General features: G+C 37.9%; 1 protein-coding gene across 1 annotated transcript in view; it reads right to left on the bottom strand.

Moving 5' to 3' along the window:
- The window catches only part of TFEC (transcription factor EC), a 91,190-nt gene extending 68,837 nt beyond the window's left edge, over positions 1-22,353 (bottom strand). The window contains exon 1 of the mRNA XM_026064504.1: positions 22,153-22,353. Within this exon, the coding sequence (XP_025920289.1) occupies positions 22,153-22,353 (201 nt within the window). The remainder of the gene's footprint in view (positions 1-22,152) is intronic.
- Between the last annotated feature and the right edge of the window lie 439 nt (positions 22,354-22,792).

Raw genomic sequence — 22,792 nt, 5'->3', positions numbered from 1 at the left:
TTTTAGGGATTAAAAATCATTAACTTTCAGTTTACTGCAATGCCTCCAAAACAATGAAAAAAAGTTTCTAAATTGTCTCTGTTAGTATGCAAATAATGTCATGTACATGTGACACATGATGTCAAGAATTCTATTTCATTTCTTACAGCTGAAGGAACATAATATAGATGCTGCTTCTATAATATGGTTTGAAGTGGAGTTATACATACCTGCCCATACCAACTGTATTCCAGCATTGCAACCTCAGTGAAAACCAAGCCTTAGAAAACTCAGAGCAAATTCGTGAATACCAACTGTTTCATGTAAGACAAAGCCTATGACTATGCTGTAACTTTCCCTTTCAAGGGAGTGTGCTACAGTCTACAACTTTTTACTTAACCACCAGCACTGCTACAATTATAGCTTTGTTGCAGTGTTGTGCTCTTGCAGCTAAAACCTGTTGATAATGAACCTGAACCCATTATTTTGAGTCAATGAATTGAAAGAAATAGGGCAAAGAATGAAAGCCACAGGGCCAATTACCAGCATTCTTTGATGTATTACTTGCTAGCACCCACCAAATCACTTTGTGTCTTTGTCTTGATCCCCTCTGTTATTCATTAAATATTCTGGAAGGGTTAGAGTTCAGATAGCTAATTGCATAGACAGTCTTACTTGGTGGGGATTCTCCCTACACTGACACTTTCCCCAACTGTGCCCAGCCACCTTGTATTATGCCAATTAATCCAATTCTTGGCATTTTTGTACAATCTTCCAGGTTCTTTTAAAACTTTGCCTAAAATGTTTTCACTCAGGCTTCTACAACAGAGGCTGAAGAAGATTTAAGAACTGGATAGATAATGTTTTACAATCGTCTTCTTCCTTCTTTGTGGAAATCACCGACCTTAGCAACCCTGTTTTCCTCCCCACATGCTTGTCTCTTTATTTACAAGCATGGTGTCTATTAATTTATTGCAGATGTAGAGATGAGATTGATGATTCAGAAAGCCAAATTTTAGAATATTGCATTCTTCTTCTCACTCCTCCCTACTGGAAGCTATTCGCAACACACATATAGATTATCTCCTCCTCTTTGTTTTTGTCAGAAAGGATCTTCATTGAATTGAGATTTAGATATCTTTCTATGTCTTAAAAGAGAATTTCTAGAAATAGTCTGGTAGTTAGAAAAAATAAGTTATTGTTCTTCTTCTCTGATATTAGTGCTTGGAATGTTTCCAGTTCCAAAATTTCATAATAAAAAGGGAATAAGTTATAATCATGAGAATACAAAAAGGGAAATAAAAACTTTCTGTTCTGTAAGATCAAAAAGTGCTCATCAAACTCAATAACTGTGCCTGGGCTTCCAGATTCAGGAAATGCACAATTAACACTGTCCTAAATTTCATCCAAAAATGGGAAGTAAGACCTCTGTTTCCCAAGTTGGACACTAATTCCACATATGTAATTCTGCTGCCACAGATACCCACATTCCAAACATGTGGCCCTGGAAAATTAGGAATTTGGAATAATAATTTGGGGGCACAAAACAGAAGTTGCACAGTTAGGACAAAGCCAACTCACAATTAGGTATATACTTTTTTTTTTTTTTAAGGTAGTTTCACTGCAGGCAATGTCAGTAACTTTAGTTCCTCATAGTCACTTCCAGGTGGCTGTGAACTGTGAAATCAGTGTCAGAACTTGGAAAGCAGGAAGCTAGCAAAAAGATGTAAAACGGGGTCCTCAGAGTATATGCTGAGATTCAATATGCACATACAAGTGGTCCTTTAAGAATGTGGCCACTGAAATAAAAGGAAAACAGCAGTCACAGAGAACATGCTTTGATTATTTTTAATCATAATTTTAGGTACCTAAGTAATTATCCAGCTATATAATTATAATTTTTTAGAAATACCAGTGAGTTTTTAACGTTATACTGCAGTCGTGAGTGTATTTAATAAAGTTGTAACTAAGGAATGTTATCCTTGAATTACACTAAACAGATATTGTAATGAGTGAAATGATGAAGTCCAAGCTAGAAAAAAAATATGGAGATTTTTCAATAAATCTAAAAATTAACAGTGTTTTAGCATTTCAGATGATCTGACTGTTAATCTCCATCCGCATATAACAGAAATCCAATATCCTTCAAGCAACCAGGTCAAAAGAACAGTTCAATAATTACAGGAGTCTTATATAAGAATCTGTAAAACACCCAGGAGTACAGGGTAGTTGAAGAAGATTAAAGAAAGAAAGTTTGTTTATAGATTTCATTCTTCTGCCACAAGAATCTAAATAAGCCCACGATGGTGATTTATTCCCTATGCAGATACACAGTCCAAAATAGAAAGTTATTAATAACAGTTTTGTGAAACTAATTGTATTTTACTTACATATTCAGAACCACTCAAGCTCCATCTTCAGGTGAATGCTGTGTAAAATATTTCTAGTCTAAACAAGATACCATCAATGACCTCACTTTTTAGACTGACCTGTTGACTAATGCTAAACTCATCATCCATGAATTCATACTGGTTAAGCGTTCACTTTCAAACTTCATTTCATAATCTACTTTAGCATCAAAACTAAGATGACAATAGAGAGTTCTCTGAACTAACTTATTTTTACATAATCATGTCCATGCATAAAATATATATCTTTCACGCTCTATGACTTGACTTTTTCTCATGAAATAGACCAAACATCTGTCTCATTAATATGTGATTTAAGCAATCAAGATATCGAGTTATTTCTCGTCAAAGAACAGTATTTTTTTTAATATCTGAAAATGAAGACAATTCTTAGAAATAAGAAAATGTTATCTAACTGTATCTAACTGTAAAGGAAAAATGTACCTTGAGTCAGTGGGGCAGATTTGGGCTTGTTGATAATAGTATATAAATATATATATATTCCAAAGGTGATCAAATTGTAAATTGCAAAAGTTAAAAGACTCCCAAAGAATTATTCTTTAAAGGGGTAAAGATTTATTCTAATTCTATCAGTTTTGGAAAAACTAGCCTGTGATTTCTGAATTCCTTGATTTTGCTGCATATATCATACACAACGGGAAGCCCTCTATGCTGTATTATCAGAAGGCATGTTGAAGAATGACTTCATTAGTTAGAGAAGGTTAAGAGGAGCTTTGGACTTCTGGGATCTAACTTCAGAGAGCTGCTCATGGAAGAATATTCACAGCTCAGCATGTGAATGCTTTCTCCCCCAATTTCTCCTCTGCCTCACCTGAAGAAAGCAGCTGGCACAACTATTTATAATGCAGCTAGGTCAACAGACTGATGCTTCACTTCCTTGAACCAAGTCTTGCTATTTAAAGAAGGTATGAAATTCTGCTGTTCTGACTTTGTCCCCAGAGGTCAAAGGACTACTTCTGGTTCAAGAGAGTGGAGAGCTTCCAGTCTCCATGTAACAAAATTAACAAGATTTAATTTCTAAATATTCATTTTCTGCACCGAAGGAACCAATCAGAAATATTTTGAACAGGGTCCTAATCTTTTAAGAAGACTTCACCATTATGGACACATTTCAGAACACCCCAGAACCATCAGTCTGCCTGGAAGCAGGCACCCATCACTCCAGTTCTGCTGAAGACCTGCTCAGCAAAGCCCTAAATGGAAGGGAGGAGTCCTACGTGTAACAGTAAGGTAAGATGGGTTTGCATATTACTGCTATTGGAGTTTTATATAACCCCAGTCAACTGCCTTCCAAAATCAGACAGTGCTCCTTGAAGAGCTGAGAACAATTCTTTATTCCAGGTATAGCTCCCATTACCTTTTTAGTGTAGGAAACCAAGACATTGCCAACACTTGAACAAACATACTACTTAAATATCTGCATTGAATGTTTACTGCTATCCTCTCTGCTTATTCCTGTATTGCTGGATTTGACATTGAGACTTTAAAAGTCTAAGGTGTACTTTCTGTCAGTAAAGTCTTTTATAGCTGTAAGGTCCTTAAGGAAATGGTTCACTATATGTCTGTATAATGCTTTGCACACTGGGGCCCAGATCTTGTTGAAGAAACCACAATTAACCAATAACATCTGACAACAAGCTCTTTCAGTCCTGGCTGAGGCTTCCAGCAGTTCTCTGTTGTTGCTGAAGTCAACACCAATCCCTTATGACTTCAGCAGGAGCGGACCAATGCAGAATCCTTTCAGAAGTCCCATCTCATGTCAGGTCGATAAGTTTGGAAGTCTTCTAGACACCTTTCTCTATAAATCAAGTAGTATGTAACATAAATGACTTTCCCACTGAGTAATCAGGAAGAACAGAAATTCATGTGTGAATAGGCTTATTACAGCTTACCGATTAATATTTAACTCCTAATTCAGAACGCTTTAATAAAAGGACCTCCGAGAGTGATAGCATAAGATGTACTTGTACTAGACATGCAGTACATCGAAGAACAGAAATAAGGGTTGATATCCAAAAAGAGCAATTGCTTTGAATTTGAAGAAAAGGGCAAGCAGTGACAAAATCACTTAAAGAAAAGGTCTAATTTATGCTCAACTAGATTCTTAACTGCATGTAAATACAGGTTATGTTGCCCTGGTGGACCTAAGCCTGACTATCTGACCCCTGTACAAACAGTGCATCATCACGTTAAAACTGCCTGTTTTTCCAAAGCGGTAACAAGTTAAATACCTTCTCAGTAATAAATAAATGAGATACAGTAAGGATTATATGAACCTTTCTTCTTAAATTCTTCATTTAAAATGCTGCAGTCCAAAGTTATGTATGCTAAATACAGCAAGAATATTATATGATTCTGAAACTAGTCACACTAATGCATCTTTCTTCTTTCAGTAATGTGGTTCAGAAACTCAACTTTTTCCCTGGCAATTGCATCTTATTTTTAGATCCTCTCTCTTAGCTAATAAGCAGTATATTTTATTATAACAGTGGCAAAAGTCTACCATCCTGCTCTTTAAAATATTGTAAGTGATTAGGAATTTTACCTGAATCATAATTACAAGAGTTGGTGGTATTATTATTATTTACTTTTCCACATTAGAAGAGCTTGTGACTTTTTCCATGAACTTCCTGCGCTGCACAGTACTCTGATGAACTAAATGAGGCACCTCAAGTTTTCAGAGAAAAAGGACATCTATTTTCATGTCTGGAACATTGTAAGCATAGCAACTAACTACAAAACCCAGCTCAAAATTCTACACACAAGTCAAAAGCATTGATTTGTTACACTGCCTTAACAACCTGCAGTACAAAAATAGATACAGATGATCAGCCTCAAAATGACTGTGAGCTGAAGAGATATGATAAATAAAATAAAACAGTTGACCCTCATCTCATCACAATGTTACATATATACAGTATAATTTGAATGCTGCATATAACCAAGCTGGTCCATGAAGAGTGAAACTAATACAGTACTGTTTCCTATGGAATTGTGTTATATGTCCCTTAAAACTTCCTTTCACAGGACTGTCAATTCCCTCATTTTGGACTCTTCATCATAGCCACTGCACCTTCCAGTGTGCTTTCATATGCTGTTTGGACAGGAAGCTGGTGGCACAGCGTGTTGTTAGAGTGCCTACAAACCAGTAGGCCAGCACACACGTGCTGCCATTGCTCGCATGTGTGCATGTGGGGCTGCGTGATGAAGGGCCTTCCTGCTCTGCACTGCAGTTTATGCTTCTTCCCCTACCCACCTGTGGATCTTTATAACACATAAAGGAACTTCTGTTGAAAATGGCCTGCAGGTTCAGGAATTATTGAGATGGTAGGATGGAAAGGTTGATGATGGGCAAACAGAAGGCAACTGCAATCACAGAATGCAGCATTTCTTTAGGAAGCTATATTAAAAATGATCAAATATTGCTGCCTAGGAAAAATGAAGGTGTCACTTTGAAACTGAACTTCTTGAAACACTGCTTTACTATGAGACATTCAATAGTTTCTCATTTATTTAACATAATGTAATCTGAGGAGTCACCACAGACATTTTTCCTGTGGGAAATAAGAGTAGAAAAACTGGAGTTACACAGTACATTTCCTTACAAAAATGAAAATTAAACACACGTCTTAAATGTGATTTTATAGAAATTCAGGATATGTTCCAAAATTACGAAACTCTCGATTGTTTTCAGGGTAGTTACAGAATCACCTTGATGTCTTTTGAACCGCAGAAAAGCTACAAGACGACGTATCTAAAACAATATGAAGGAGAGACAATACAGAAATAATAATATTTTTTAGGCAAATCTTATCAATTTGAAAAACTAATGCATTTCTTCATAAGGGGCAGAATTCTTGTGGATGCAACTCTGTAATGTTAACGTTAGCTTCAGCTAATGAACACGTAAGAGTAGATGTAATTGAGAATATAAATTCAGTGCTTTTAATATGTAACAAATAGTAGCCAGGAAAGGTAGAAAAGGTTTTAGGCAAACAGTATGTATAGGGGAGTATATCTGATTTAGAAATGCAAATCTGATACAGAAAAACAGTAATAGTAAAAATAGTGGAGAAGAATCACAAAAACTTGAAAATCAAATATGAATCAATCAACACTAAACTGGATTTTAAACCCAGTGAGTGAAAGCTCAGATCTTTTTAACTGTTGAAAGTTTCTGAAGTATTAGGATTTGTTCAAAGATATAATCAGTGCCTTGCGTGATCTAATTTCTGACTAATATCTAATAATGGAAATTACAGTGACTTGCTTAATGAAACATATTGCATTAAACATGTATATTATACTTCTTTAAAATCTTGAAGAACACCATTTAATACATCACCTGGGAAAATTCCCTTTTCACTGAGAGGCTGTTCCTGAAAGAACTAACATGCATGATGAACTTAAGAGCTGTAAATAAAGCCAGTGAACCAAATGGCTGCATAAGGTCAACAGTGGTAGCAGGAAAACTGCATGAAAGTCTAAGAGTATGCTTATTTTCAGAGGAACTTAATCAAACTATCAAGAAAATCCACTTTTATCTTCCATCTATGAAAGAAATAACTGTAGAAGGAAATAATTGGTAGCGTAGTTGAGGTTAACCACATGAATGTTAACACATCAGAGATTTAGGTGTTAGTTAGCACTCATTAATTAACTGAAGTCTTGGAGACTGTATTTCTAAGTCATGTAGACGCTTTTGAGAATCTCAGCTTTATGTGCCTCAGGAACCGATTTCTGAGTTTAATTTTGGATGTCTATCTTCTATAACAATAAACAGCAAGTCAGTTCGGGCCACTTGCTTTCTTTTTTTTCTTTTTTCTTTTTTTTAATTAAAGAATGAATGTAGTAAAAACTGTATTGCCACCACCTCAGCATATGTCATATGTGATATGACATATGTCACTTGTTTGTTTGACTACCAGGTGCTATGTGCAAGGGAATCTTTATTGCTGTGATGAAACTGATGATGATCTGTTCGGAACAGCCAGAGAATTAGATCCTTAGCTAACAAATGTTTGGGGCCTCTAATTGGCTGATCATATACACATTTACAATGTCTTATACATTGGGTCTCTTTCACTGAAACAGCTTTGATTTTTATATATACTTGAACACATTCACACATACACACAGAATGTATAGATGTATATGTGTGTAAATATATATACTTACATATTCAGTAATACTGAATAATGAGGAATAAAAAATGACTGGCAAGAGCCTACCTCTTCTAATAGAGATTCTCTTTTTATTCTTTTTTTATTTTTTGAGAATAAAGTCTGGTTAGACCTCATTTCTTCCAAATATGAGTTCTGTGGAGAAGTGTTTTAGTATTGTTTTTTGAATCAATGGGCATAATGCAGAGCAAGACATTTCTATCTGCAGAGAATCGTCACATTTTTAGAAGCAATACTGCTGTTATCAAGAGCGGCCCATTAACTGTGGCGATAACTAGCACAGCAGTGAGGGAATCGCTTCTGAAATGTCATCAACATTTCTTTTGCTAGAAAATGTGCTTAAAATAGCTCTGTACGCATGGAGACCTGACTTGGTATAAAGATTTCAGATAAGGGTACAGGAAAGTTGGGGGGGGGTGTTTTTTTTGGGGGGGGGGGGGGGGAGGGTTCCTTTTATGTATGTTCAATTTTATTCTCACAGACACAAGACTTTAAAGGCCTGGGTTACCCTTAGGTTTTATTACCTAAGATCCAAAAGAGTACAAGCATGTTTTTTAAATAATAATTTAAATACAAATCAGCAGAGTTCAGAGATCAGAAAGTCTGTTTGTTGAAATATCACTGGCTGGAATGCTTTCAAAAATGTTTTCAGAGTTATTTTTCTCTTTAAACACAAAGATTCTAACCTTAAAAATGCTGCTTTTCTAGACCCAAATCAAAGTTCAGTAAAGTCAACTTGTTTTCAATGGGCTTTGGAATAGGTTCCAGGTCTTTCAGTTTGCAGATGGTAGTTCTTAGCCAGCCTGCAGGGAAGCTGTTTGTTTTATTGTAGAGCTAATGTGGGGGGGGGGGGGGCGGGGAATTATATTGTGAGTACTCCAGATAATCAGCACACAGCTTCTAGTGCTAAGTACTTTGTATCAGATATTGAAAGGCATTGCATTTGCAAGTTGTCCTTGCTTGGTCTCCTACTTCTACCAGTGGTCAGCAGCGGAGGTTGCAGCAGACAGCTCTAAGATGAACTTACTGTCAGGTAGGTCACAGATACCCATATCACTATCCTAAAGTGTGAGCTTTAGTATCCCACAGTCATTTGTGGAGCAGTATTGTTGTAACAGGTGCTGATCCTGCTGTGAAGGAATGAAGTAGATACTACTGACTTAAAGGGGAAAAGAGGCTCGTGATCATTTGGATGTAAGAGAAGTGGACTGAGTCTCTGGAAGAAGATCATCTGGATTGCAAGAGGAGTGGCTCAGTGGTTACATCCTACACAAAGACTTCAAAGAGTCAGGTTCAATTCCTGCCTGAACAGGGATTCCCTGGATAATTTTGAGCAGTTCATCACAAGTGGCATTCATCTCTAAAAGAAAAGTATCTAGTCTAAGTAAAGCAAATGTCTGTCTTTTAGACAATGGTAAGAAAAAGGACCTCCAGAAAGTGATTCTCTTTCTCCTAAGACAGATTAATAAAGGCAGGAAAACTTTTTTTTCTTGGGAGGCACCTATCTCTTTCCACTGATCACAGAAGGGAACTTGGGCAACTTTACTTAGATGTCTAATATTTACATGGCTAAAAAGCTAGGTCTGCTTAGGAAGTTGTGGAAGCTAAGCTTTATAGTTTGAGGAGCTGAATCTGTGTCTCAGGTTTTCACCTGTAAAATGTGACACCTTACTTACAGTGAGACAGTGTGAGGGATAAAACTACAAAGTTTATATGATGCTTGTGCAATATGTCAGTGGGACCAGACAGTTACTTAAGATAAATGGATAGAAAAGTATTCTGGAGGCAGTGAACCCTATTCAAAAGATATGAACTGAATGTTTTTACTCTGATTTGGGTGTTTTTGTTACCTAAAGCAAAAATCCAGAGAAGGGACTAAGTTTGGAGTTTGTATGGACTAGATCATACTTCAAAGACTCAGTATGAAATTATTAAAATCTTAAAATTATTAATCATATCACTGAAGCCACAAAATCAACAATTTCAGTGGCACAAACTGGATTACAATGTTTACTTGCATTCAGTTCCTCTGGTCTTTCCACAATAAAATTTCACTGAGACAATTGGAGGTTGTTGTGGCAACATTCAGAAATTTTCTTCCTCTATGTTTAGATACTGTAGACTATCTCAAGACCCAGTGCAGCTTATTTTTAACTGTTCCCATCCTTTGACTGGTAACTGTGATCTGTTTCTTTCAGTATTAATGAGGGAGGACATAGTTCAATATTTGTTGTTCAAATACGAACAAAATGTGGAGTCTGCTCTTCTTTAGAAATATGCCCATGATTTGTAATACCACTAATGAAAGTTACAGGCTTAGAGTACCATTTAGTTCCAATCCAGTTTTAGTTCCATAATCTGTCAAAAAAAGCTGCCATTGGCTTTAGAAAGCCATTGAGATCTGTTCTGCGTGAGGAATTATATATCACAGACATATTAATGCTCCTCACAAAGTTATTGGATCTGCATGGCCAATGGAGTTCTGCTCCAACCTAGCATGGCATTACAACATGACAAACTGCAGTAAATTAAAAGAAAATATTCTTGGGAAAGATAAAATATAAATAAACAAAACTTTGATTATCCATATATTGGTCTGAAATCACAGTGCACAGAGCAAGTGTTTAGAATCAAGTATCTCACTCTGGAACCAGCTTTGCTATCATTGCTACTTATAAATTTTGGTCAAATAACTTGCTCAGATTATGTGCAGTGTTCATGTGATGGCCAAAAATATCAGTAGATAGAAATAAGCAGTAATAATTATCACAGTTTTATCCCATGTAGTGTAAAGCAGATGACAGATATGTAGTATTACCAGGTGTGTCTTTTTTGCTCTGCTTTTTTCAGTGTTTTTCTCTCTGCCTAATTTTTCATCTCTTCTTTGCTCCCTTTCTCTGTTTTGATTTCCTTAGATGTTTACTCTGACTTCCAGCATTACTTTTCATCATTTTTCTTCCTCGCAGGCACTGTTTTTTCTAGTATTAGTGATATTACAGGAAAGTATAGTTCAGAGAATTATAGTTGTTACTAATGTGCTCCTGGAACAGCTCCTCTGTTGTGGTCTGTATCCAGCTTGATTTCAAATGATTGATTATAGGGATCCCAAAGGTATAATATTGAATATGCACTGTCAGCATGATAAAGGCTATAGGGTCTACCCTGAAAAATCAAAAGAAAAACTGGAATAATGGAGAGAATAAAACTTTCATATAGAAATTCTTAATTAACTGTTTTTTCCAAATATTCTTTTAATCAAGGGTAAAAATTATTTCCAAAGCCACTAAGTAAATGGGCATTTTTCTTTTAATTTCTATGATTTTTGAACAAGGTTCTGTGTAGATGTTGGGTAAATTAACCATTTGTGTCCTTGAACAACTTGCTTTAGGCAAACAAATGTACTTGTTTAGATATCTGAAATCAAAGGGGTGGTCTTTGTCCTGGGTGGTCTTTATCCTTGTTTTCAGTCATAGGCAATTAATCCAGCATTGTGTGCATATCTTGTCAGGAACTCTTCTTTAAATCATAGCCTTTTTAAAAGTTCTCAAATCTAAAACATCATCTAAAACTGCCACAATTTCTAGTTATCTACAAAAGGCCAAATGGAATATATGAAAGAAAATAGCTCCTAGGTTTGAATTTTGTATGCCATAATGGCCTTGAGCTAAATTTTACAGTGCAGTCACTTAACCTACAGGCAAAATTTCATATTGAGAATACTGAGAGACCTGCACCTATAATGAGTGCTACTGGGCACCAGTATAATATTTCATTTACGTTTCTCACAAAGCAATTTTTGTTAATCTTGCTGCATGAATGGAAAATTTCATCCCATAGTCTCCAATTCACTACCCTTATGAACTCATAAAAAGGTCTTTTAACCACTGCTGTGATTTTCAAGTGGAAATAATAAAATGGCAAGAGTTAAATATTAATATTCAGTTCTTGCATTGTGCCGTTCTTTGACACCAATTACAACTTGAACTTCACCGAACTCAGAAAGACTTCAGACTTCATTCAATTAGCAGTAATAGGATTAAAACATAACTGAACTGAAGGATTAAATAGGAAAAACCCTTGGCAAATGTACACTACATGTAGCAAATTAATCTCAAAATAAATATGCAGTCCTGGGTGAAATAAGTGGAATGTGGAAGGCCAGAGGTGTGGGGGTTACTCTGTCTGTGTGTGTCTGTGTGTGTCTGTGTGTGTCTGTGTGTGTCTGTGTGTGTCTGTGTGTGTCTGTGTGTTTTCTGGGTTTTTTGCTTTCTTGACAACCTCCGCAGTTTGCATGGCTTTGAAAATTATGATGGCTGTGAAATAACAGTAATTTTTCTTCCTTTAGGCTTATGGACACAAGAAAAAGTTGTTGCTGTTCACAACAGATATTCTCCTTTAAAGAGCACCAAAGCACTTTGTCTGTTACATTTTTATCTGTTACTAAATTTGTCTATGGTTCTATCCCATGGACAGGAATTATCGCATTCAAATAGCTGTTTCCTGAGAAAGGATAAATATGCCCATGTACAGAGGGAAAGAGCCACGGGAACTAAAGCTGTGTGTCTGCACTACAGATATGAACACCTGGCGACTGATTCTCCTTGTGGAAGAGAATTCTTGTGTTACTTTATCCTTATTGACTTGTTTTTCTTTTGCTTTGTATCCACATTTGATGGGCAAGACATTACTTCATTTTCAGTGCCTTTTGGGTCTGCCTCTACAGCTTGTGATACAGCTCTCCAAAATGGAGACGCTTTAAGTCTCAGGGAGCACATCTGAATTCTGAGAGAAATGGAAACATCCTAAAACTCCCTCTGAGAGGTCAAAAACTGCCTGATCTCAGACACAAACACCAGTTTGTATCCTTCTCCCAGAGACAAATACAAAAGGTTTACATCATGTTTTGCTCATCAAAAACTCATATAACAGGACTTTCAAAGAATAGCAACAAATTTGCAGATCCAGGTGTGAGTCAGGTAAAAGTTACTCCAGTAGCTTTTTTTTTTTCTTCTTTTTCCCCCATTATTATTTTCTCCCAACTAGTGGAGAAAGCAAACCCAATAGAGGCTGTAGGATTCTATTGTCAATAACCATGTGCTTCATTCCTGGAAAAATGCACTTCAGACAATACCTGAGAATGACTGAATGACCTTTTGCAGAACAGTACAAACATTGGTAGAGGAAGATACTACAGCGATTTGGAAATGAGCATCATTGGCTGCCTAATTCCAAAATCTGGCCCTAATTCTGACAGATAAGAAGTCCACAACAGAAAAGAAGGAAGAGTAGTTTCACAGATGAAGCTGATTACCCAGGGTGATTATTGAAGGTTGCCTTGCATTCAAGAAGCTTGTTAACGAAACATTTTCATGGGAATGGATATGATAACAAGCAATATGAGGAAAGGCCATGTTATCAAGATCACAATGTACCAGAAATCAGCAAGACTTTAGAGGAAATAGGGCTGATGATAAAAGGAACAGGAACACCATGATTGAGATGCAGAGAGATATGGTGGCTTATATGGGGATATATCTTCTGATCTGCCACCAATGGCAGCGTTACAAAGAACCAAGGAAATGGTCCATTCATCTCCAAACCTTCAAAATTAGCTACAAAGTATACAGCCTCTTGAATCAGATTACTTCAGCCTGTGCTGTTTTGCTGGACTGAAGGTAACCACAGATAAATCATGACATCTTGACGCTATTTTTGTCGTATTTCAATCTGATTTCAACTACCTGTAGAGGCTACCTAGAGTTTCCACTCTTTTGAATCTCTTGCCTCTCACTTCAAGAAGAAAAGTTAACCTGAACTGATCTAGAAAATTGCAAGGATTTGGTCCAGTTTCTGTAGCAGATATTTTTAATGTCCAGCCTCTGATACAGTGTTATTTTCCAAAGTTTTTGAGTGCTAGCCTTCAAAGGTCCTAGATCTTTGCACAGAAAAATAATATACAAAAGCTCTAAATGAACCTAACCCTATTTCACACAGCTCAGAAAGTAGACGGGCCATTTAATTAGACATGAACATCTGCCTTATGGTCAAAAGGCACTGAAATTCCGGGGATCATTGGAAATAGTTTTGAATGCAAGTGCAGAACTACATTACCACTGTCTCAGAGGTAGGAAATAGTAGCTGATGCGACAAAGTTCTCATTTGACACCACTGGATCACAGCATAGCCCAGAGACCTTGTCACATCCAGAGCAGGACCTAGCTACTCCACGTCATGACACCAGGGCTTTCTGTTAAATTTTAATTTAAAATGCCCCCTTTAAAAAGAAGAGAGTCACCATAATCACCAGTTCAGATCTGTCCAGATGCAGAACTGACAAACACATGAAAATGTCAGGCTATAGGATTTGATCTGGATTGACTTTGAACACACAAATCCCACTTTGGTGGGGAGGGGCGAAGAAGAAGTGGAGGAGCACACAACTCAGACTCCAGCCATTTAGAAATGGTTGTCATTCTTTATAAAAATTAAGAGACTTTTAGCTCTTGAAAACTGCATTCCTATGTTAATCCAAAGGCCAGCCATTGTACAAGCCATCAGAGTATAGGCTTCCAGACACTGCACTTGTGATCAGAGCCTTGACCTAAAGGAACTCTCATTTCCACACTGGATTTTTTCTGGCTCCCACTATGTCTGTGCTGCATGGCAGATAAGCAATGTTTGATTTCAAAAGTCTTTAGAAAGAATTTGAGAATGAAAGGAGCGATAAAGAGAGAGGCTGAAGAGCTGTCTCAAATTAAAGTTTGATCTCCTGCAATGGCAAGTTTATTTGTGTATCAGAAGAGGATAACACTATGAGTATTTTTCAAAATAAGAAAGCTCTCAGAGATTAGAGTCAAACTGTTGGACAACTTGCAGATCTGATTTGCTTAAGGACATCTCCACAAACTGCAGAGCAAATGAGCTAAGGCTTACAGAAAAATGCATAAGGACACAAGGTTTCTTATTTTTAATATATTAATACAGCTGAAAATAAATAATCCTGCTTTTTCTAGGGAGGTAAGGGAACCATAAACACTGCAGGGACTTTGCCCCTAGCACCCCGTGATTTACCTGTTTTTTATAAAAGTCAGCACCGGTTCAAAGTCATAAGAAGACGACCAACCACTGTTAATATGATTACTTTTTTCTCTGTTATGCCTGGACCCAGACTATGCCATCAGATTCTCACTTTTATGCGCAATATAAAATTCAGACACAAATTTCAGTTAAAAAAGAAACCATTTCTGTTGGATCTTTATAACAACTAACAGGGGGTTTTTTTGTTTTTTTTTGTTTTTTTTAACTCAGTGACAATTCTGATATCCAGAGTGGAAACTAATTGCCCTGACAATTAAATGGTATTGCCACAGCACAGCCTTTATGCATTTGTCCTAATAAATGTCAGATGAAGCTCAACTGCTCACTTCAGCTGATGCTAATTTAGGCTGAATACTGCCAGCTATTCAGAGAGAATTTTTGCTTTAAATAAGATTAATCTCACAAGTGAAGTGTGGGTTTTCTTTTCCATATAACAAAGGCCATTGGTTATTCATTAAATCTGAATTATAGGTTTAACAAACACTTGCATAAGAATCATTAATATCATCTGTTATATAATTACTAATGCAGTGCATAATACTTAACATCTCAACAGTCAGTTCTCTTCAAAATTCAAATACTATAGCCCTTGTCATAGAGAATCACACCACTGTTTCAAAGCCCATTTTTCCCCAGTAACCCTTCAGCTATTTATTACTGCATTTGAACTCTAACTCCCATCTTGGTTCTTACCTTCCCACTGAAGTCAATAGGAAGCTGCAAGCCCTGCAATGCTGTTAATTCTGGGCCAGCATTTCAAAAAGTGCTGATCTGCTTTGCAAGTCTGTGGAGCTGATTCATTTTCTCTGTTGTATGAGACAAGAAACTTCACCTCCTTCCATTAACAGTGGATAAACTTGCATACCCCCAAGGTAGGGCCAACAGTGTTTGTACTGTCATTCTCTACTTTACAATTGCAAAACAGTTTTTAACTGCAGATGGGACCTGATAGTATTCCCCATTAAAAAAAATGGCTGATCTCTTCCTTGCAAATGGGGTCTGTACCCATTTGCACCATCCATTTTAAAATATATACTAAACAGCACTTGGTTGTCAGAAGAGAAATTTTACAGAACCCTCGCAATCTATACTTTTACTCATAAAATTGTTGTGCCTGGGAAGGTCTCTGGGCACTGAAGCCAGGCAGTCACGGAAGAGCCCACATTTACATCAGTAAATTATTTTAGCCTCTACAGTAGCACAACTACTTGCAAAACGCCAGTTAGAAACTGTCCCCAGACCTCATAAATTCCAAACCTTTCTGAAGGAGAGCACTAGCTGTCATGGGCCAAAATTGTGCTAAGAACTCTTCTAAGAGATCCTAAGAGGATAATATCAGTGCCTGGAAAAGTTCTGGGCATATTTAAATTTTTTAGTTTAGACAGACATCTCACTCTTGCCCAAGACTCTGAGCTGAGAACACATGGAAGAAATCAAGAGATCCTGTGATATAAGCATGACTATTTTCCTTTGCAGACCTGTCTTCCCACTTTTTGGCCTCCTTCATACAAAGAATCACAATATGCTTTAGACCAAATCATCCTAACAGGACACAGCTTCAAGTCCTTAGAGAATTGTTACCTCTGAGTAAGTGATTCTAATTTTGAGTCAAAGTGATCCAGCATTTTTAACGCACTCCTCAACTGATGCAGGTGATGAACATACTGAATTTGCCCTCAATATCACAGACATCAGTGTAGAGAAAGTGCTAGATTTGGTGATTTCCATGTTATAGGAATTATTGCACAGAAGTAGGTCAACAGCTGTGCTCAGATGTGAAGAGGTGTGTGAAAGAATAGACACAGCAAAAATAAAAAGGTCTAAAAAATGGCAAAAAAAGATGAAGTATGTGGGAGGAAGAATGGAGACTGTGGACTTTACACACTGTAAGGTTAAAAAGATGAAGTCTGTGAAGTTTGAAAAGGAGAAGAAAAGAAGAGATATTATAGACGTCTACAAAACAATGAGTGAGCCTGAGGATCCCACACAGATCTCTACTTATTTCCCACTCACCCACATCTTTTGCTCTCCATTCTGCTCCTCCTCTTTCCAGATCTTCCAAAACATATTTTGTTCTTCCTCCCACTTCCCTCTTTCCTCTTGTTTCTGATCCCTTCACCTCATTTCCCTCTTTCCTTTTCTCTGTATGCTTTCTCATGATGTAGATATCAATACCAAATATAAGAATTTTATTAATATCAATAATAAATGTACAGGTTGTCCATAAAACTAAAAAGTAATGAATTTCAGACGACTGCCATGAAAAAAATCTATGTGAATTCAGCAAACATACAGGCATCTGTGTAGCTAGAAACTGTTCAGCAAACAGTTTGGGAAGACTTAAAAAGCATAATAACCTCAATTACTTTATTTCTTGTAATTAAATTTTAACCCTTCTGCATCATCTCATAAACTAATTTGAAAGTGGAATCAAGAAGGTTTTGACTTCCATACTTTCTCGGAAGCAAAAGGCAGAGACAGAATTCATTTGACTCGCGTGTATGAGAAAATGAAGATGCCTACATCCAAGCTAATTATCTAGACTCTCTTTTCAGTAAACAGGGATAAAAAGGGCAGTCTGAGGGTACAAACCATCTTACTTGTTAGTAAATGCCTAACATAAGCCATATAAAATGGACCTTAAAAGTGCCTACTTGCCGCACTGACTACAAAAAGTGGCTGAGATATCTAGTTCAGATTTAGGCACATATCGAGATAGAGGATATCCCAAGGGAGGCATTCTGAAGCACAATATTCAACTGTATGGATCACTGCTCTATTGTAGTGTAAGCATCCTTGTGTTACTGTGTACTGCTAACGTATCATTTACATGGGAGCTGTTGCAAAGCCCTGATAAGATATTACAGACACTACAGAGGTAGATGAGATGTATACGTGTGTTTGACAAGGATATTCTTGGATATGAGGTGCACCTTACTTGCATTCAAATTAGCTATTTGTATGTGGGTAGCAAGATGCTGCCATTCTGTTCTCTCTTTTCCTAATCAAGACAGCCCTAACAATTCTGGAAAGAACAGACACATGACAGTAGGATAGACTTTGGCAGTTGCAGGCAAAAGAGATTATGCACGTATCCACCAAAAGGTAAATCCTGTTTAGAATGTTTATGTACCCTTATATCAAATGTAGGGTGTCACTGCTACCAATAGAGGACTTCAGCAAGAAGAGGAAGTGGAAAATACTCATTGTTGCTGGTATTGGGTAAATGAGACTCCCCTACATGGGAGATATAAGACAGGCAACACAGGACTTCTACATATAGCAGATATTTGTGGCATTTAGAATACTGTAAGAAAGCCATGACTTTCCTTCTTGCAGTATCTGGATTAGACCTGTTCTGTATTTAAACATAAAAAGTTGCCTACCAAAAAGTTCTAAAAGAATAAGTATTAAAATAAAACCCCAGAAGCTTTAAAATACCTAATTTAAAAGAGATGTAGCCATTTATAGAAATGCTTTTGTGAAGCATAACTCCCAGCTTCATCAGGGTCCCAGGTCACAGTGTTGGGTGTTATTCTCACTAATCACTCTTACAGAATTTGAGAAGATCATAGTAGGGTATGTAGTTGGGTATGTATGGGTATGTAGGGGGTATGGGATATATAATAGGGTATGTAGATCATAGTAGTATTTTTAAATGGTTAACAGGCAGACCTTATGTGGAGCTTTCTCCAGTAGATGAGACAAGTATCACTCCAGCCTCACTAGGAGTTATGTGAAAGTGTTTAGCAAACAGCTACCTTGTAGGTGCTGGGAGTCAGGTGAAATGATTCTTGCCCAAAGAATCCAGCTTCCAGCCACTACTTTGTGTGCCTTTGCTGTGTATACTGGGGAGCCTGTTTTCAGTCTTTCAGTATCTTTATAGGTGCTGCTGGATTTTCAGCAGGTTACCCTTAAACCTCATTTAACACCAGTTTTTAGTTGATCAAGCCTTCTGACTCCTAAGTCCTCCTCAAATTTACAGGTTCCCAGGTCAAAGTCCCCCACCTTGCCACAGACTGGGCTGATACAGCTTTTCATTTTCTGGAGGTGAAGCTTTGCTTACTTCACATTAAAATACACATGATTTACTTGTGCACACATTGTGAAAAGACCCATGCTATTCTACGCCAGCAACATTTTTCTATACTCTCCTCTTTTCCACTGCTCCAGTAATGAAGCCACTTACACAGGTTAAGCTGTTTTCACTAGTTGAAAATATATTTTTATGTAACACTGGCCCAAGAACTCATTCCTGTGCTAGTCCAAGGACAACATCCAATCCAGCAATGATCCCCCGTTTCCAAGTCCTTTTTCAGATCTGTCAGTTATTTAGTTGATTAATCCAATTATTCCATGACAAGTTTACTAATCAAACACCTTGAGGAAGTCTGACTATATTATTAACATTTTTACCACTATCAGCCAAATTTGAATTCTGATTGAAACAGATACAAAGTAGGCTTGACATTCATTCAAGAGCAGAAGTCACACATTCTGAGTCACAGATACCACATCCTACATTCCTCTGGATTTTCTTTCAGTTCTCCAATCCAGATATTTGCTAAAACCAAAGTCACTTAGCTCATAAGACCTACAAATAATGCAAGAGAAAACCCAGTAGCTCTTTTACTGCCTTTCTATAGATTGATCTGCCTTCTGGGAGAGTAAAGATGATTCTCTTTGTTCAACACAAAAGCTAATCTGGACCCAAGTTTTGTGTCACAAAAAGGAGGCCTCAACATGAGTCATATTCTGAACTCTGTTTCTTAGACCTTTGCCAAGGTTCTTCTAAAATAGCAAATTCTAACCCTTTCTTGCTACCTTCCCAAATCCTTGATCTCAAATATAGTGTTCTCAATGCTGTTTTATGGTACTTCTTCACTCAGGATGGATTCCTCGTTAGTGCTGACTCTGATTGGGAAAAATATCATTAAGATTTTTTATCATTTTACTATTGTGCAAATGTGATACACTTATCAACACCAGAACCTCTGTGAATGCAGAGAAAATGCAGGACTTCCAGAAAATGATCTGTTCTTACATTCTATAAACCCTGAGTTCTCACCTTGGCCTTTATATCCCCACAGAGATTTGTAATTCTTCTCTTCTTCACAACAAATCCCTTTTCACCTACCAGACACACAGTCTGCAGTGAACAGATTGGCTTTGCTGTAAAGCCTCTGGTACAAAACTTACTCAATCATAAGTTTTGCTAGTGAGGAATGAGAGTCAGTCCTTGATGGCTTGATGGCTGCCCACAAGTGGGTGAGAAGAAATGTCTAGAAGTCAGCCTCTCTGTAGAAATCCAGCTTAAAGCATTGCTACTTAATAATGGATTGGGCACGATTTCTTGTCTAAAACTGAAACCTGAAACCTGTCTTTGAAAAATTCCTCTGATGACCTGATCTTCCTTGAGATCTTTTGGAGATGTTGCTTCCTGCCTACTTTGACTTCTGCACAAGAATATTTTTGTTTTTCTATTTTTTTCTACTTTTGATATTTCTCTCCAGTAATATATGGCTTTCTATGTCTTTTTCATCATTATTTCTTTACTTTTTTTCCCTCTCCTCTTATTTGTTTTTTTTCCATTTTTCCTCAGTCCATTTCTCCTCGATGCCACTTCCTTCACCATTTCCCACTTTATATTTTCTCTTTCTCATCCCCCCTTGCTTTCCTCTCCTTCACTCCCTTATTCCTTTTTCTTCACCTTTTCCCACACCTCCTTCCCTTGTGATTTCCAGCCTGCGAGGAAGTGCTATCCCCACAGGCCCTTCAGCTCCCTTTGATCACCTGCTAGCCTCTGTGGGAGCACCTCTTCCAGCAGCACTGCCTGCCCCAGTCAACTCAGAGTCAGTAAAGAGGCTAAGAGGGAACTGCCTTCCAACAGGAGCCTGGGGAGGGTTAGTGCCACCCTGCAAAATGAAGCAGCCAGTCAGTTTGCCAAAGCAAGGAAATCGGCAAGAAGACATGGCGCCAGCCACGTGCCACCTCATTTATTTTCCTCCAATTAAAGGCAGCCTGTAGGGAAAGTAGCATGCCAGTATAGTGCACTGGTGTACTGACCTCTCTGAGTGCTTGTTAGCACTCACCATACTCAGCATTTCCTCTTGCTGATTGATAGAATGATATATGTGTGTATGGCAGAGAGCAGATTTATTACAGCACATTAGCCAGACAGGCAGACAAATGCCCACAGGGGCAGAAAAGCTGTAAGGAATAAATAAAAACTTTATTACTTTTCTTAAACTTCTTTTCCCCAGGCTACAGTGCAGAATACTGGAGGAGCAGGAGAGCGGAGAGAGCCCAGAAGAGAGAGGGAGTGGCAAGAACTGGAGGGAAAGTTTATTAGCAGTCAAAGATTTAAAATATTCATTGTTGGATTCAGAGTTTGGATAGTAACTGAATCTCTGCTTATCTTTTTCTTTTCCTTCCCACTGCTAAATGAGAAAGAAACGGTCAAGATATCAGATATCAAACTAACAGATGTAACATTTCTGAAATGGCTACTTGGCTACTCCACTCACTGCAGTTTAGCTTTCCTCAGTTTAATAAATTAAAAACAAACTAGTATCACCCTTTATCAACAACTGCCACCATGTGGTATCTGAAATACCACAGTTATTTCCCATTTGAGTAAAGAGAAATATGGTGGCATTATCTGTTATGTTCAGTAATTGTTTTTCAAACAGTGAGTTTTGTAATGCACAGCCAGCACCAGATAACCTGGGCGATGGGCTGCTGCCCTGCACCCCCATGCAGACCCTGCTGAGACAAAGGAGCTGTGCGATATTGCCTCCAAACCCTGCGTACAGAACGGTGACCACCCTGCCGACCTGCTTCTCCTCTGCCAGTCCTTGGGGCAGGGAGTTCAGAGAAGAGCCGAAGGCTGCCCAAAGCTGTCAAAAGCCGTGGAGAAAAACTGTAGTCCCAGAGGGATGGTGCTAACAGCTGCCGGGCACAGGTTTGCCGGGAGGCGGTCGTTCCCTCTCTCCCCACATCATGAGAACCTGCACCCGCTACCCCAGGGTGAGGGGCACCCCTACAGCTGCAAGGTCCCTTCCCCTGCCCGCTGCAGCTGGACCTCAGCCTGTCTGCTCCCAGGAAACGTCGCACAATGTGGAAAGCAAACTCCAGAGCCATTCCACTGTCCAAAGGGTAAATGGACTGTATGTCGTCACACTTAGCTCATTAGACAGTTGTGCCAAGATTATTGATTCAACTAGCATGTTTTGATGCAGAATGAGCACAAGAAGTTGTTAGTTAATATCCCAACACTTGCTTGAGCCCTATATATGTTTTTTTAGAAAATGTTAAGCTTAACAGCTTCACCCCTCACCTCCCTCCTGGATTTGATTTAGATGAACTTCAAAATGAGGTAATTATGTTACAATTAAGAACAGCTTTCTGCAGATAACACAGCATTCTGAAATCTGCTTTGTAAATGTTGGTAATATAGGTACCTCTGAGATTGCTGGAGCTTTGTCTGATGAAAAGCGTGTTCCCAGTGGAAAAAATCCATTGAAGCCAGAATACTGTGAAACTGGTATATGACACTGTGAATAATGTGCATGGGCTTCTTCTTGAGGGTGCTTGTCTGTCCACTCTTGATCCTGTAGCTTTCCTCTGAGCTGAAACTGTAGTCCAGTCAGTGCCTGCAGCATTGCTTTATTTCTTCCCTTTCCACTATTAGCAGAGCTGAAAAAATCACTATAAAACACACACACATACAAAATAGAAGCAGCAATTTAATTTCTTGCACAATGTAATTCTACTATTGCAAGAGAAAAAAAATCCTTAAATATAAAGCCAAATTAATGTTATGGTTATACGGCACCCATAAGGACACAATCCCTAACACACTACTAAAAAAAAAAGATGAGAAGAAACAGTTGGCATTCAGTTAACAATCATGTTTGGAGGTTTTTGACTGACTTTGTTATTCCAAGGGAAGCCAGGTACCAGTCTCTTGGGATTAGGTACAAAGGCGAGAAAAAAGTGGACATGTATGAATCTCAAAGGTGACTGCTGGGTTAATAAAACAGTCTGTTTTCTGTTCACCCACTCTTCCTCTCAGTGTGCAAGTAAATTAAAATATGTCAA

The sequence above is a fragment of the Apteryx rowi genome, unplaced genomic scaffold (assembly GCF_003343035.1).
Source record: "Apteryx rowi isolate R43461 unplaced genomic scaffold, aptRow1 scaffold_219, whole genome shotgun sequence".
NCBI classification, from domain to species: domain Eukaryota; kingdom Metazoa; phylum Chordata; class Aves; order Apterygiformes; family Apterygidae; genus Apteryx; species Apteryx rowi.
The sequence above is the reverse complement of the archived record's forward strand: the minus strand, read 5'-3'. Positions and strand labels throughout refer to the sequence as shown.